Source organism: Gigantopelta aegis, chromosome 9 (assembly GCF_016097555.1).
Source record: "Gigantopelta aegis isolate Gae_Host chromosome 9, Gae_host_genome, whole genome shotgun sequence".
Lineage (NCBI taxonomy): Eukaryota > Metazoa > Mollusca > Gastropoda > Neomphalida > Peltospiridae > Gigantopelta > Gigantopelta aegis.
This window is the reverse complement of record NC_054707.1, coordinates 38,580,043-38,598,874: the sequence shown is the minus strand read 5'-3', so window position 1 is coordinate 38,598,874 and position 18,832 is coordinate 38,580,043. Positions and strand designations below refer to the sequence as shown.

The 18,832-nt window shown below is 37.2% G+C and overlaps 1 protein-coding gene across 2 annotated transcripts; it reads right to left on the bottom strand.

Moving 5' to 3' along the window:
* Positions 1 to 8,431: 8,431 nt before the first annotated feature.
* On the bottom strand, positions 8,432 to 18,513 carry LOC121380423 (zeta-crystallin-like). 2 transcript variants are annotated; one of them, XM_041509235.1, is made up of 7 exons: positions 18,358 to 18,513; positions 15,246 to 15,384; positions 14,281 to 14,377; positions 12,284 to 12,556; positions 11,539 to 11,840; positions 10,746 to 10,895; positions 8,432 to 9,989 (listed from the first exon to the last, which is right to left on the bottom strand). In XM_041509235.1, exons 2-7 carry the CDS (start codon positions 15,372 to 15,374, stop codon positions 9,843 to 9,845), a joined length of 1,098 nt encoding a protein of 365 aa, XP_041365169.1. In that variant the 5' UTR covers positions 15,375 to 15,384; positions 18,358 to 18,513; the 3' UTR covers positions 8,432 to 9,842. The 2 variants fall into 2 exon arrangements, with proteins under 2 accessions (XP_041365169.1, XP_041365170.1); XM_041509236.1 differs by having other exon boundaries at positions 14,308 to 14,377.
* Positions 18,514 to 18,832: the final 319 nt, after the last annotated feature.

Below are 18,832 nucleotides of genomic sequence, written 5' to 3'. Positions count from 1 at the left end.
TGTATATGTGTGTGTGTGTGGTGTGTGTGTACAGTGTGTGTGTATATATACAGTATGTGTGTGTGTGTGTACAGTGTGTGTGGTGTGTGTGTGTATGTGTATATATGTGTGTGTGTGTCTGTGTGTGTGTGTGTACAGTGTGTGTGTGTGTGTAGTGTATGTATGTGTGTACAGTGTGTGTGTGTGTACAGTGTGTGTGGTGTGTGTGTGTACAGTGTGTGTGTGTGTGTGTGTGTGTGTGTGTGTGTTTGTTTTGCTGTTTTCTTCTTCTTCTTCTTCTCGACTTGTTCCGCGTGAAATGTTTATGACCAGCTATGAACTCGACGGGGAATGTCTGGATACCAGTACAGCCTCCTATAGATGTGACATCTGTTAGTAAGAGAATGTCTGCACGTCTATCGCCCATTGTCCGTCCTGAGAAAAATAACTTGTTTATTCGAGCTCGCCGTGGGTTCTCGGTAACCTTCGCCGTCTTTCATTCATTTGCTAGCGTACTACCGAGCTTTGTTTATCTTCGTCGGAGGCACGTTCGCACATAGGACATCCCGAACACACATACAGCAGGTCGGTAGGAAAATAATAGACAAGAGGTTGTAACGAACACGCTATACATGTCATCGTCTTCCCATCGGTGGTGAGCCCATTTGAGCTATTTCTCGTTTCATGCAGTGCTCCACAACTGGTATACAAAAGGCCGTGGTATGTGCAGTCATGTCTGTGCGTTGGTGCATAATAATAAATATTATATAAACGATCCCTTGGAAAAATGTCAGAATTACCAATGGTTGGATCGACACACCCCCCCCCCCCATCGGTGGACCCACACCTGGTATATCAAAGACTGTGGTATGTCCTGCGCTGCGCCTGTGCATAAGCGTACGGGACAGGGGGAGGGGAACTGCCCCCCCCCAGTGCTGGAGAAAAAACTCAAATTCGGGCGAAAATAGTACAGATATTCGGGCAACATCTGCTAACCTGAGACCTTTTTGCCACGTATTTGCACCCTTCTACCCTCAAAATTAGTTATAACCCATATAAAAATGCGCAGTGACTCATTTGTAACCATATATAGCTGTTTGGTAGTAATGCTAATATGAATAAATGTTGTTATGCAGATTCGGGCATTTTCGTTTAATTCGGGCAAAAGCCAGCCTGCCCCCCCCCCCCCCCCCCCCCACACACACACACACACACAAAATGGGAGCCTGTACACATATATGCGCCTGTGGAAAAGTGCACATAAACGATACCTTGCTGCTATGGAAAAAGGTAGCAGGTTTCTGAAGACTGTCAGAATTGGCAAATGGGTTGACATACTGTTATTGAGATGCGGGACGTAGCCCAGTGGTAAAGCGCTCGCTTGATGCACAGTCGGTTTGGTATCGATCCCCGTCGGTGGGCCCAGTGGGCTATTTTTCGTCACAGCCAGTGCACCACGACTGACATATCAAAGGCCGTGGTATGTACTATCCTGTCTGTGGGATGGTGCATATAAAAAAATCCTTGCTACTAATGGAAAAATGTAGCAGGTTTCCTCTCTATGACTGTCAAAAATTACCATATGTTTGACATCCAATAGCCAATGATTAATATATCTATGTGCTCTAGTGGTGTCGTCAAACAAACAAATACTGTTGTCGATAATTGATTAATCAATGCAAGCTAATTTACCTTATTACCAGTGTAGGCCTATAGTTGATGACAGTACGTTAGGTGATATATTATTCTGAGTCATCGACATTGTATGGTATCGGTCCTTCCATCAACGTTGACCCGAGGTGAAAAAAAGACACACCGCTGGTTTATGGTAGACTGACGGATACGTACCTGTGGCTAGAGGTTAACTAAAGTCGTGTAGAGTGCACGCTAACAATAGATGCATATTATTATACCTGTATATAATTTAGAACATCGAAAGATTTAATATTTAAGAGTCTCCATGTTAGCTATTGTGCTAACAGATGTAAAACTATAAATTATAACACTATAAACATACCAATGGGTTTGTTTGTATCCAACATTATTTTTACTTGCCGTCCTTCCATGAGAACTATATATTAACATTACAAAATCAGCATAGGCCCTATTTACTAGCATTAATATATTAAGTGTTGTAGCATGTGAAAATAAAAAAGGCACTTTTAAACTAAACTATACACTATTTAATTTGTTTTTCTGCGGAGGGGACAGTTAGTTACAGCCGTGGTTAATTAACATTTACAAATAAAACTGATATAAGCAGTGCACTATTGCACCCAGGCAGTACACATTTATATCATGTAAACTATTTGGTACCTCACATTTAAAGTACCTGCAAAAAACCCCACAAAAAACCCAAAACAAACAAAAACAACTATGCTCACATAAGATTTAAGAATTGTCATTATTCCATAATTGACGGTGTACCCCAAAAATGTTTGTTTTGTTTAACGAAACCACTAGGGCACATTGATTTATTAATCATCGAACACTGAATGTCAAACATTTGGTAATTTTGACATATAGTCTTAGAGAGAAACCGTTACATTGTTTCATTAATAGCAAGGTATATTTTATATGTACCACCCCACAGACAGGCTAGCAAATACCACGGTCTTTGATATACCAGTCGTGGTGCACTGACTGGAACGAGAAATAGCCCAATGGGCCCAAATCGACCGCGCATCAAACGTGCGCTTTAGCACTGGCCTATATCCCGCCCCTGACTATGTACCAAGAACTATTACACAATATTTAGTGCAAAACGACCTATGGGAAGATTTCAAAAGTGGTCATCACCAGTCCCTAAACTTCAAATTAGCAGCTCAAACTAGATTTTGCCTTCAATAATTTCGTACATGTGAAAACAAATCCTGTTGAAGCTACTATAAACATTCAAGATTCCAGAAACACGTGGTTTACAAACATTAATATCCAGTTTTATTCATTAAAAGCCTTGTTAACCGAGGGCATGTTTAAATGTCTGTACAGTTAGGAATACCCCTTTTAAGAGTTATGACTGTCATTTCTTAATGAAGTATAATGGTCATAAAAGCACTTTAAAATATGTATCTAGGTGTGATATAATGTGTTCATTAAAAGTATACTGATAAAATGGTATCCCATTTTATTTCCATCAGACACCAAAATATAATTTCCATCCGACACCAAAACTAAAGTGCCCATCGAAGACAAAGGATTAATCAGAGAAATCATTTAATCAATATAGCTTTCAAACATGTTTCTTGGTTTTGACACCCCCCCCCCCCCCCCAAAAAAAAAAAAAAAAAAACCCCAACTTATTGGTTAATCAAAGTTACCTCATATACTTTTGATAGAATATTGCATTGATTCTGTTGGCATCAATGATTTCTGTCAATGTCCGACACCAAAACTATCTGAAAGTCAAAATAGGAGGAATTTCTTATGCATGGTATTAATGCAGCTCCTCCTGCCTTCTACAAATCTATATTACTTTACTTCCTAATGTGAATGACTTAAAACGAATACAAGGGCTACTCGAAAAAAGTATTTTAAAATATGTCCCTATATTTACTAGTCATTTGGTTGAAACAAAACTGAAGATCCACAAAGTTGAAAGCATGACAATAATTGTATATTTTAATATATGTTAATATTTTTGCCATTTATCCACTTGTAAGGGGGTGGGTGGTGGGTGAGTGGGAGTGCACATAATTCCAAAAGGCAGTTCGAGTTTGAGGCAAATGAGCCGAACGAGATCTTTATGAGGTTTCGGGTCATCCTCCGCAGAACATTTTGAAATAAATATGGTCAGTATATATGTATATACATAGAATATAAGCAGAAATTGACAAATATTTGGTATGAAAATGAGTTAGTGTGGCCCTCCAGTTTGGAAATTGTAAGAGAGGTGCCGCCTCTACGCCTCCCCCCCCCCCCCCCCCCCCCGTTTCCTACAACCAGTTTTGAACAGCTCAACAGTCGATTCAACTCTACTGTAACAATATACTGCTTCTTTTATTTTTTAAAGAAAGAAAAAGACACCACTCTACAATGAACGTACACATTTCTTGCAAACCTGACCGCTGGTGGGCCATGATTTATATTACTACGACAAAGTATCGCTTACACCAACAGCCACAATACAGGACTAGTGCAAAAATGTCTCGCGTACTGCTTATTTTGTTAAAACCGAGCTAGACGTATATGCGTGCTTGTTTTGTGAAACGAGGTAAGGGGAATCTGGTAAACAACGTCTGGGTTCGCCCGGGTTTATACAGCGCTATCAGATGCGCTGGTTTGCATAACTCACTATTATGCCCGTACTTGAATATTATACCTGTAGCCTTCACGAGCTGAATGGGTACATGCACTGAGGTAGTAAACATGTTGGCTACGTGCATGAATGCGTGTTTCGCAGTGGCGGATCTAGAAATGGGGTGGAGATGGTCACTGGGATCCCGTAACCGAGTGTCATTAAAACACACTTTCCTTTCCCTCCATCCATCTGGGATCGATCCCCGTTGGTGGATCCATTGGGCTATTTCTTGTTCCAGCCAGTGCTCCACAACTGGTGTAACAAAGGCCGTGGTATGTACTATCCTGTCTGTGGGATGGTGAATATAAAATATCCCTTGCTGCTAATCGAAAAGAGTGGACCATGAAGCGGCGACAGCGGGTTTCCTCCCTCAGTATCTGCGTGGTCCTTAACCATATGTCCGACGCCATATTATAACAGTAAATAGAATGTGTTAATGCGTCGTTAAATAAACCATTTCCTTCCTCCACACACACGCTTACACAAAATCTACACTCATAAAAAGGTTATAATTGATTTTAAAACGTCTACGGATAGGCATATTATTAATATTATATTAAGTCTGAAAATGTGTAAAAATATACACTTTTGTTTACTACTAGCTTGAATGTCCTCCAGCCACGCTTTGTTTACTACTTGTATAGACAGGACAGGGATATAGAGGACACCCGAGCTAGTTTACTACTCGCATCCTTCACAGGAGAACATTGCGCATTTTCATGATTTTTTTTGAACAATCAATACACAGAACGTGAAGTCAGCTTTTAACTACGTTAACTACTTATCATAAATACCCAACGCCTTCGCGTCAAGTGCTTCAAGGTTATGGTAGGTAACCCAGAATTCCACCAATCGGCTGAAAGCTCTCTGCGCCAAAGAGTAACACAATATGGCATCCACAGTAACCTCGACTCAGTCTAATTATGTCATAAGAAATGGGGTGATCTCGCAGGTTGCTCGATTGTTTTACTTGACAAGCAAACTGTTTTATGTAGTGTTTTTTTTTTGCAAGTCTTCTGGCAAAATGTAACGGTTTCTCACCCCTAGAGCACATTGATTATAAACCATCAAATGTCAACTATTTGGTAGATGTGACCGTCTTCAAAGAAAAGCTGCTACATTTGCACAGTAGCAAGCAGGCCCTTAGGAACCGAAGGCGGGGGACCCGCACCCCCCCCCCCCCCACACACACACACACACTTGAGAGTTGAGAACGAAAATATTCGGGGTTTTTTTGTCCTACTTTATATAAATAAAGGTAAATATATACTGCTTGCCCTCCACCCAACCCCACTAGAGACGTGGCCCCTCCACTAGAGATATCGTTCCTAAGCGCCTGGTAAGGGGTTTTAATATAGTCGTGGGACACTTGTGTTTGTTTGTGTGTGCGTGCGTAGATATAATTGTGTGTGTTTAGTCTATGTGAAACATACACAAATATAAATTTATTTTCTTTCCATTGTTCATTTTGATGCATTTTCCCTTATTTTGGGTGTCATTAAACAAGGACAGTTGTAAACAAAGAAAGAAATGTTTTATTAAACGACGCACTCAACACATTTTTATTTACGGTTATATGGCGTCAGACATATGGTTAAGGACCACACAGAGTTTGAGAGGAAACCCGCTGTCGCCACTACATGGGCTACTCTTTCCGATTAGCAGCAAGGGATCTTTTATTTGCGCTTCCCACAGGCAGGATCATGGGCGTAATCAGACGGGAGCACTCACTCAGGGTTTGGAGTCGGTATCTGAATTAAAAATCCCATACCTCGACTGGGGTCCGAACCCAGTACCTACCAGCCTGTAGACCGATGGCCTAACCACGACGCCACCGAGGCCGGTAGTTGTAAACATGTATCGTCAATAAACCAACATTACCCACCATCACATCACCGCAAAGCACAATGACAAGTAGGTTAATATTCGATTCAAGCCAGCTAGCCCCTGCTGTGTAAATTGTATAGGCTATATATGTTGAATCCATTATCCATCCCCCCCCCCCCCCCCCCCTTACGTTCGTACAAGTAAGTACGTTGCGTACACTGTACATAATGGGACATTATCGACTACAATTATGTAAACATTACAAAAATATTCCTTTATTCTTGACAGTCCATTCAATTGTAAGATTAAACTTCGTATAGTCTACTAGGAAATCTGTATCCAGTTTGTTTATAATGATCATCATAAATATCATCGTCAACGCAGATCGAAGCCGCATACTTTTATCTTTGACCAATCCATGACATCTCGTAAATCGAAGGAAAGTCGGTTAATATATGCAGAAAATGCTGGTCACCCATTGCTCGATACATCAATACGGAACTGAATAAAGAAGTGCATGGTAAACATACTGTTTATAAATTATAACCTGAATAGAGAATGACATTAACGGGGACAGTGTGTATACGTGACCTAATAACCGATTTTATTTGGAATTCGACACGCCCCTAAGGAAAACAAAACAACTTGCTATTTTTTATTTGTAAAGAACTATGCAATACTTATATCGACCTAAGTAAAGTTAAATAAAATAGCAAGGTTTCAAGACAGGCTTAGCAAACATATAAACATTGGTTTTAATTGTGTATGCTTGTATGTACGATTTTATGGTATCCCACCCCCTCCAAAAACATATGTCTGCATTAAAACACTCACAGAGACACGTATGTACACCGGCCGCGGATACAGGGGAGTTCGGGAATATCGACCCCCACCCCCGTTTCCGAAATTTGAAAAAACTCATTTTAAAGTGCTTGTCCATGACCGCAAAACATTTTCTTTTTTTCCATTTGTTACCATGTACAAGTAGTTTTGGACCCGAACCCCAACCCCACCTGCCAAAATTCTGAATCCGTGCCTGTACCCGTGAATAATCCCCCTAACTGTGCATTCCTTCCTTCGTGCCCTCCCACCCCACACTACAAATTTGTACTCTCGTAAAAAATTCTTTCAATACACGTACATGTCCACAGCTTGCCAACATTCTGTCACAGCACTGTACATTATACATACACATTGTTTTAGTAAATTACTCATAAACGGGTTTTTTGTTCATTTGGATCGTGGTCACCATCACACGTTCTTTGTCCATCTGTGCAGCCTTCCCCACCCGTTTTGAAGTATTTTAAATATATACAAGCTAACTGCTTCAAGTGCTAAAACTTAGTTTTCAGATTTCTCGAAAAGTGACTCTTGGTAGTCAACTTTCGCTAGGGATATTCCAGATACATGTCACGATAAATAATTTGTGCGCATCTTAAATTTATGCAAATTGTGATCATTGAGACCATGCGCTTTGCATATTCCACACATTACCTTAGTAATGCACAACTACAATTTGGCATGTCATCAATCAAATTAAAAATGCAGTTGATTTACGTTTTTCCAAATATCCCCAATAAAACTGAGTAGTATGTATCAATGCTAGATATAACCAGTGCCCCACAACCGGTATTTAAGACCAAGGTATTGTGCTGGTGAATGCCTATAAACAGCGCCAGATTTAGACCTTGGGGGCCCCTCAACATAGAAATTAAATTACACGACAAATAAAAAAAACTAAATTACACGACAAATAAAAAAAAAAACTAATTTTACAATTACTAGTATTACATTTGTTTTAATAAAGGAAGTCCTTAGTCTGGGGGGTCCCTCTAGCAGGGGGGTCCGGGGCAACTGCCCCCTTATAAATCCAGCACCGCCTATAAATGATCCATAGTAGTCTACATGAGACAGGCCTCGATGGTCTAGTAGCCATCAGACATACTGCTGGTAGGTACCCGGTAGTGGGCCCCCTCCCAGAGCAAGTTTAACAACTCAGTGGGTTAGTGTTAAACCCTAATCAAGACTAATCTCTCACCAACCATATAGCAGAGGCGTGTGCTCAGGACAGCATGCTTGAACCCTAATTGAATATAAGCACGTAAATAAAGAATAAATGAAACGAAGTCTACATGGTGGCCAGGTCTTCACTCTTCATCTGTCCAGACAGCCAGGCACTTGTGTGTGTACCAACAGTGGCAATGTGCGTTTCAATCTTAGTTGGACAAACTTAATCAAAATCAACTATTTTAAAAATCTTAATTCATTATTTAGACAAGTCCTGCTACTGAAAGATATATTCTGAAGAAAACTCTGGACAAAATATTTACTTTCATATAAGCAATTTATTTTGCACTGTAAATATTTCTGTACAAAACAGACAAGAGCACTACTGACACTCGCAGTCATCTAAAACTGAACATCACGAAGGGTTAAAAATATGTACAAGCACAAGATCTACACATTCTTTCTGCTGTCAGTGTAAAAACATGCTCAGATATTCTCATCCATTCATGCAATGCCCTATAAACTGTATACATGCCATGTGTCATAAAAGTACTATTAATTCACTTTATTAAATAACCAATAACAAATTTAACTTGAAATATTCAACATTATAGTACTATTAATTCACTTTATTAAATAACCAATAACAAATTTAACTTGAAATATTCAACATTATAAACTCCAAAACGATAAATTTTTCAAAGCACATTTAGCCACATCATCAACAGAAATACTCTTGGAGGCTTGAATAACTTAAAACAATGCTTGGATTACTTTTGTCAAAAATGGCAGCCATACTTTTTTTCTCCTTTCCTTAAAAGTATAAACTAATAATTTCAATGTTACTCTGAAATGGTGTGTGCAATTATTATTTTTTTGACCAAGGATTTTATAGTAGATAAAAGGTCATAAATAAAATGATTACATTCATACCTATTTGTAATACCTACATTACGAATATTCCCAGGCAGTTTTGAAATAAAAAAAATTGTGCCCATTCAAACTGGGAACAACACAGTAAAAATGGCACAAAGTACTCTATCACATCCCAGGATGAGAATGCCCTTCCATTTTATATCAGTGGAAGATTTTTTGTATGAAATATGCACATGCATCCATTCAAAACACGCAATTCAAACCTCCATACATACTTTTATGTACATCACAGAATTTATAGTTGGAAACAGCCACACTTTGATTGGTTTTCAACCGATAGCACTTTTACCATCAGACCATAACTTAAAATTATTACATAGTACAATACACTTCAGAATAGCACAAACTAGTTTTTGTTTCTTGAAATGAACACAATTCATTTCAATTCATTGTCAACATTCCATAGAAGAACAAAAAACAAATTTCTCTCGTTTTTTAAATCCAGCATTTCGTCTACACGATATTAATTAGTTCAGATACTTCCATAAATGTCTGTAGTAAGAATAACGAAAATGCTGTGGCTAACTATTTCATGTTCAAGTATTGTCCATCACTGAAACAGAGAAACGGCCATTCTTCATTGGTTCCTGGTGAAAGTAACAATATCGAAGTTACGCATCAGTCTCCCGACTGAACTACTGTTGATCCAGCTTGCATGGGTTTCGCACCTCGACCATCGGTTAATAACCAGACAGCAACTCTGGGTATTCATCCTGCTGTTCTGCTGGGACGGACAAGCTTCATCTCACTAAACACAGAGAACCTGACAAATTCTACAGATGATCAATCACGGTCAGTGGTGTGTGGCATTGTCCATCGCAGTCTGGTTGATGTTGCCGAATTTGAAAATGGCTCGTCCCGTGATCCGACAATCACACAAGTCTTTGAAAACCTGGTTTGCTTCTTCAACGGGGAAAACTGCATATTGTGGAATTTCCAGCTGAAAGATTAAGTTTACTGAATACTGTATTTTCTTTTAACAAAAACACGCAAACATAATGAAGTAGAGATCTCTAGTCCGTCCCACAGGGAACATTTTTTCTTTTCTTCATACAATGGAATTTACTACAAGTTATTTATTTCTGAGCCGACTGTTTTCTAAATTGCACACAAACATAGTAAACATTTTATTTCCAAAACTTTTCTTCTTGTGTCAAATTAAATTAAAATTTACAAAAATACACATTTTTGTAGGATGGGACGGACTACAGTTGATGTTGCATCTAAGTAATATATTTCTTACATGTTTTACTGAATTCAACATCTAAATATGGAGAAATAGATTAACCAAATTAATCACAACTCTTCATAAAAACAGCATCAAAAAGTTAACATTTTGTTTAACAATACCACTAAGACACATGATTTATTAATCATTGGCTATTGGATGTCAAACATTTGGCAATTTTGACAAGTCATAAAGAGAAAACCTACTACATTTTTCATTAGCAGCAAGGGATCTTTTATATGCACATTCCCACAGACGGACCAGCCTTTGATATACCAATCTTTGATATACCAATCGTGAGAGACTGGTGGGGATGGGAAACAATCGCAGAATGGGTCCACTGGGGCGATTCGATCCGACGATGCGAGCACCTCAGGTGAGTACTTTACTAACTGAGTTCTATTCTGCCACACTAGTGGACATAATTCCCTCCACATAGCAAATCTCCAACAAAAACATAGTGCATACCTTTTGTTCTGCTACTAGCCTGACTAGTTCTCTCAATTGATTCATACTGCCTTTCGGGATTCCCACAATGCTTTGTTGTTTTGCCGCCAGAGCATTTAGGCTGATGCTCACTTCAGACATGCTGTTACCGCCAACGAGTATTAAACCCTCCTGCAAAAGTAAAAAACCCAGAATAATATAATTTCAAAACACACTGCTATCAACACAAGCTACATGGTTTTAGCCAAATACCGGCAACTACTGTTGGCTATTAGTATTAGCAAGGTTTCATCTGCCCAATTTTGGCGACTGAAACCAAGAATATTATCCAGACACCAGCATAAGGCATATATTATTGCTTCTTGAAATCAATAACTCTGGAAATATCTAGAACACTGTCAAAAATGAGATGGAAAGCAACAGGTGCTTGTGGAACTGATTATCATTTGTCGCCTGCACCCTGTCATTTCGAGCCTTAATATGAAAAGTACACATCTACACCTAACTGCAAACTTTATACAAATGCTATACGTTTTTCATCACCTTTTATAAGCTTTTAACACAAAAGCTGCTGTATTATTATTTTCTAGGTGACAATTAAATTAGTGAATATGTTTGTTTTTATAGTATATGCGTATTAACCTTTTCCCATAAGTGTATCTCAACACTTGGTTTATGAACACGACTTCAAATTCAAACTCCCTCACCCCTCAAAAAACAAAACATAAAAACTAGCTTAATTGAACAGACAGAGATATTTTCAGGACAGAAAAAAAGGAGGAAAAATTAAATAAAAAAGAATCAACATCCTTACCCTGTTGAGAACTTTGAGCGATCTTTGCATGGTTCTTGGTGAGCTGACGAAGTCAATGATGACGTCGACACCACCACGACAAGCGTCGATTGTCCGCTCTGCAATGTATTCCTCATGATCCTCTTCGTTCCAGTGAATGATATCATAGCACTTGTGATCCTGCGCTGTAAGCAGCTTATCTATGCTGTTGTCTGCCACAAACAGTTTTATTTCTGAGCAGTTGCCACTAATCAAATAGTTGGCAATTTTCAATGTCCAAAGTCCCAGGCCCCCAGCTCCAACTATCAACACATTCACACAAGCTGAAAGATAAAAATACACCCAGTTGATTATACAGTTAGGAAAAAAGGTGGATGGTATGCAAGGTAGAAAGGAAAAAAAAAAAGTTAATGAAAAAAATAAAAAAAGTTTTTACAAACTAAAAAGCACAAATTTTTTTTACATTTTTCATTCCCAAAACAAAAAACATATAGCTGCAAATAAATAAATAATAAAAAAAAAGAAAAAAGTATAGCATATTTGTAAATATGCAACGGTACAAAAAACAGCATTCAGTGTTGGGCATGGTTATCAAGTAGTTAAAATAATAATTTAAAAAAGAGAAACATCCCCCACCCCCCATTATCTGCAAGCCGTTTGATTTTAATACACACTCTTCACCAGCTGCCTTTTACCACAAAAAAAAAAACCCCACCCCAGAATCTCTGAATCCAAAGATTAAAAAAAACCCAATAAATTTATTAACCTTTGACTTCCTTCAGTTTTTCAACATGTGGTTTGGCCTTGAGAACAGCACTGTAGGCAGTGAGAGCTCCTCCTGGCAGCATGGCAGCAATATCGAGTTGCAAGTTACGAGGAATCTGGAGGACCTGACTCGTGTCACTGATGGCAATAAACTCCTTGTAGCCACTTTCGGACAATTTATCATCAGGAAATATGATCACCTTGTCACCTGGTGTGTAATTGCTGTTGGGAAGTGTGTTGCACACATCTTCGATAATACCAGCTATTTCATACCCTGCAGGAGAGAAAGATGGAAACAAAAATTGAAACAATATGCACCAATTTCAAAGTCACGGATTAAAATCAGTACATTTAATTTCTGCAATTTAAAGATATCCACATATGCTATCACCAAACCTGAAATAAATTTTGCCTAATATGATTAATAATAATACATTCCAAAAAGCTCATTTTTAAAATGGGAAATGTTTAATAACTTTTATTTTGCTGCATTTTGTTTGGCCTAGACAAACTGAAGTGCCAAATTGCTGACATTATTTCTTGTTGCCTGTGAACCCATTTAACATTATGACTACTAAGGCCAATAATTATTCTACAAAAACAAATTTGAATGTCCTCTGTGGACCCATTCTCTGATTGGGTTTTTTTCTTTTTCCAACCAGTGCTCCACAAAGGCTGTGGTATGTGATGTTCCATCTATGGGAAAGTGCATATAGAAGATCATGTCGCTGCTAATGGGAAAAAAGGTATAGATATCGCCTTGAGGCTACGAGACAAAATTACCAAATGTTTGACATCCAATAGCCAATGAGTAATAAATCAATGTGCTCTAGTGGTGTCATCAAACAAACCAAAACTTTAACCATCAAAGGCCATTCTTAAAAAACATTTTATTCCTGGCTTTGCAGGCCATTCTTAAAAAACATTTTGTAAAAATGATCAAATTATTAACAACTTATTTAAAACCACACAAAAGAAAAAATGTTAGAAAGATTTTTACCAAACAATGTGTCAAAATATTTATAATATCTATATATTGTACAATGTCAGCTTTAATTTTTGAAGATGCTCGTTTGATATACCTACATGAAGACATTTAAATGGATGATGCACAACTTACACATTTCAATTTCATAGCATAGGTGTATATATCTATTAACATCCATTTGCTAGCTAAATATGTACATTTGATTTGTCTCATTTTGGAAATCGCCATTTCAAGTATGACTGGCTTTCGAATCAATTCCAGTTTTATATATGCAACTTGTATTCATATAGTTTTAACCTAAAAATATTCAGCGACAACGAAACTATCTCAGAATTGCATAATTCAGATTACTTCAATATGTTGTCAAAATGCATGAGGCTAATTTCCCCCCTTCCAAGACATAATAATCGTTAACATCCAATTAGTTGAAGAGATTTTCCTAATATGAACAAAAATGATGAGATCCAATGCGACATAATTCAAAATCAATAAAAAAATTGAAAATGTTAAATAGAACACAAAATTGGTTAAAAAAACCTTCACCACAAAAACACAACAGAAACGTGTAACACATAAACTACAAAAAGAACACTATTGGCTCACTATAACACCATGGTGCAACACATTTAACCATCAGTGATGTAAACGACCAGCTAATAGCAATTTTTGTTTTAATGTACCATTCTAACAAATTGCCAATTGGAACAAACTATGTACAATTTATATACAGTATGGCATTTCATTTTATATTTATGATTATTAAACACATCACTGACCAAATTATTTTTTAAAATATTTTGCTACCTAGTACTGTGATTCAAGGCCAAATATTGTAAACAATTGTGTGTGTATGAAATGAATGCTAAAAGTTCATCGTGAACATTACATGTACATCTGTTACTTGGCCAATGTTTTTAAGCGATATTGTACAGCCACCATTTTTCTCCTTTTCCTTTATGAAATGCAAAATATATATAGATATTGCAAAGATGGTACAATGATGTGCACACCTGGATACAGTGAAGTGTCTCTAATACCTGGAAATCGGGGGCGAATTCCTCGTCGTCTAAACTGGTTTTCGTTATAACACGCCCCAGCATAACACACCTGCAAGAAACACAAAACCAATCATTTACAACCATAATAAAGGGGAAAACCCCAAAGTATTTGTGTAACGATACCCTGGCACATTTTAGCCCATATTTATGGAGAGGAAACTTGGTGCCACCACACAAGACTACTCTTACCAAAAAGCAGCAATAGATAGTCAGGCTTTGCCAGAACATGTTTTGAAATTGGACACTGCATTCATGTTCTTTGACAACTTTTAAACAGCAGTTCTATCATCTATCTAAAAATTATAAAAATATATCAAGTAATTTCCAAGGTGTTGTTAGAGTACTTAATTTAACCCTGGTAGCTCATGTGCACTTAAACCGATGTGTGGGAAAGTGCATATAAAAGATCCCTTGCTGCTAATAGAAAAGTAACAGGTTTCCTATGACGACTACGAGTCACAATTACCAAATGTTTGACACCCAATAGCCAATGATTAATTAATCAATGTGCTCTAGTTGTGTTGTTAAACTACAAAAAAAAACCCAACATTTCGAACCAATAGACAAGACAGTGGCTGAGTGCTCAGATACCTTGTGTCTTTGAAAATAATAAAACAACTATAATGCAGTTGTCTTTTTTTTTTCGTCTTTTTTTTTAAATGATAGTCAAAGAACAAAAGCTTACAATACTGGGCCCATATTTTCGAAGCTATCTTAGTCGTACGAAATCCTATAATCATCGTAGGGTGTGACGTCACTACAGTGCACGCCATAGTGACGTCATAGCTTACGACGATTTTACGATTTCGTAGGCTAAGATTGCTTCGAAAATATGGACCATGACAACCATAATTTACGACATTTTTGTATAAATTTTAACTTTGATTTAATGCTGCAATAAAACCACGGTAACTCACTCGAACAAGAAGACCTCCTTTTGGTGTGTTGGGTATCACGAGTGATGAACTAACTTCAGCAAAAGGCATTACTCCTGTATCTCTGTTCAGACAATGAACTTCATTCCGATAAATTTCGTTGTCAAGCATCTTTATAGATCTGTATAAACAAAACACTTATTGTTTTAAGTTGGTAATACTAAACTCCAGTTAACAAATAAGCACCTACTACTAGTACTATCTCTTCCCTACTCCGGGGGGCGGGGGGGGGGGGGGGGGGGGGGGGGGGGGGGGGGGGGGGGGGGGAGGGGGGGGGGGGAGAGAGAGAGAAAAAAAAAAAAGAGTACGGGAAATACACAAACATTTAATACATGTACAATGTAGCCCATGTCTCTCAGTTCTCAAGTGTTGTCAAATGTATGTACACACCTAGAATCTTGTATACCACCACATAATATATATATTTAATAAGTAAATATGGTAGTATTGCAATAAAATGACTCATTCTTAACATGTTTAGGAATATAAATGATGACATTGTACATGTACAGGTACATACACTGGTAGCACCCAAGTCTGCGCACCTAAGCATTTGTGTTATATTTTAAAGTTAAAATATTTCTTTAAAAATATTTGTTTCACCGCCACAGTATAATGGAACAATAAACGTGTTACAACTAAAGTTATTTTGATTTTAATGTTTTTAAAACTCAAGTAATGAGTGCATTTTTAGTGGGACCCCCCTGCATTTACTGGCCTGCATGACGGCACATAAGTCTGCGCAGCAAACAATGGATCCGACTTTTATAAGTTCTAAATAACAAACACTTCCTGTTATAGTCGGTTTCATAAACATTTAGACTGTGCAAATGAGATAAATATAAATGGTGTTCCATGCTCCTTAGTTTGGACAACACAAAATGCTAATATGAAAAAATGCCAATGTAAAAATATTTGATCATTATTCAAAAAAAATTGTCTGTTATTAACTGTATAAACGAGCACAAATAGTGTTCGTTAGACATAGGACAATCAATTATAATTTTGAAACAGACTATAGCTAAAATAGGCCATGCTGTAAGTGCAATCTTCAAAGTCTGTATGCAGCTATTTTGCATTGTGTCACTCGGAGGGAAATTCTAAGTATGCTTGAATGTTTACGTCAACAGATAAAATAAGACATTCATTTCATTCATCGATTCATAAATTACAATAATGTATGTATTGAAGCTTCTATGTAAATTTATGTAAGTTGATATGCAAGGTTGATCATTACAACATTGACTCGCGTGTTGACAGGTGATAGAAGAACACATTGATCGAGGCTGGCAAAAGTATACTTTTAGTGCATTAATTCAGTTTTTTCAATAAAAATGTTATCAACCAGTTTTATACATATATTCACAATCAAGATGTGTTGTTTTAACAACGGTTTTGTTAATTAAATTAACATTGTTTGTTTGTTTACAAACATACCCCAACACTTGTTTCAAGACATAATGCAACGTCATTAACGTGCACAGACTTTTGTGCCGCGCAGACTAAGGTGACATCAGTGTACACATCCAAGTTATCAAAAGACCATATTGTTCTCCAACAGGATTACCACTGGATATATATAGCCTGTATTATTTGAATAGTCAAATATTTATATTTTGTTATGAAATAATTTTAATCCATGTCTTACTGTTAAAAAAAAAGAAAGAAAAAAAGAGTAGGCGAACTGTAATAAGAATTTACAATTGCCAAAATTGTACGGTATAGTAGCTGTATGAAATGGTTATATGATAATAGTGAATTAATTGGACAAACATTACAACCGGTAGTTCAGTATTACAGTAGATTTTATGACCACCAAAGATCTTGAAGGATGACTGGTGTCAGAAGTGAAATTCTAAAGTTGACGGGGTTTTTTATCAGTAAATCGCAAATTTAAACAATAAAAATGACTAAAAAACCCCACAATAACAACTGTATGATCAACAGAATAAAAAAAAGACTGACAGAAATAATGTTCCAAAGTGATTAATGGACATTACTGGAAATTGTAAAAATCGAGAATGACACCCCACGCACATGTACGGGGCTACTGCGTGATGCACGTGCAAACTATGGAATGCGTTTCGGTGTGTGATTAACAGACCTGAACGTTCTTTACTGGGATGTCTGTGGTCAAAACGTATGTTCGGTCTAATAGTTCACATTAACATTAATATTTCAGGTTACCATACTTTTTTGGAAGAGTATAGCCTACCTACCATAAATTGCGTAATCCTAGCCAGCATGACCGCCGCCTGTACATTCATTATCATTTTAATAAATAATTATCGGACGTAATCTCGTGTCCATCTTTGACAGAACAGTTAACTACTAGAATCGTAACTTGATCACAAAACAAGTTTGGTTTTTTTTTTTTTAAATATGTGAATAGGCCTAATAAAATATCGATTTTATTATGACACAACATTTTAAAATCCAGGTCTTACAAAATACTATACAACTGCTAGGTCATTAACAGATGAAGTAACCAACACAGTTGAGCGGTTCCCTAACCTCGCCATCGTGCCTAATAATAGCCAGTGACCTGCGTGTACAGAGCATGCACCAACCACTGTGGTATCAGGAGCCGATCACGCCGCAGGAATCGATAGATGCGTGGTCGCCCAACAAATCGACAGACACTACAGCACATGGCTCTAATACCAGCATACCTATATATTCTAGTCATTACTTTATTAAAAAAAACCCCAACCAATATTTTGACTAAATCAAGTTCAATAATGTAAGAATTTCATGCCAATAACAGCCTGAATAATGAACATTCGTTACACGGATTCTTGAATGAAAATAGAAATATTTCGCTTTCGCATCAAAGTTTTTTAAAACTATACAAGTCTTATAGTGTCCAGTTTTAAACGATTTAAAACCGAACAGAAACATGCATTTCTCTAAACAAATGAAAATTAATATAACTTGAAATTTAACCTAACGACAGAAACAAAAAAAATATATAAAGTTTATAAACAGTAACGTCTGAAATTTCGTAAACAAAGAAATATCGTCTGCTACGCATTCTGCGATTTATATTTGAAATAGTAAGTTGACCATATAAACAAGAGTAAAATGAACTTACATTCAATAAAAGTTATCACAATTTGTTCTGTAACAATAATATACGTCTTGTCTCCTCCGAATCTTTAAACCATGTGATATGAAGTCTATGAAGTCATGCATTCCAAATCGGGGATCACCCCTTGTTCACGTGAAAAACAGCGTAAACATAAACTGGGTATCACGGTCAAGGTCAAGGCGACTCGAGAACCGAAGGGATCAATGCTGTTTGGGAATTGAAAACCCGGTGAATTTACGTTTTGTGTTCCAGATATTATTTTTAGCAACCGATTTACACAGACTGCATAATTATATAAATACTATACAATTATATTTCTATGGTTAATGTGTTGTATTTAATGTTAAAGAAGTAGCCGAACACCAAACCACAATGTATGAGTTGTGTTCAACATTTCCTTTCGAGTTACATAAACTAATTATAGACGTTCTTAGGCTGGGAAATCCACGCACTGATCAGCTGATAGATGTATACACGT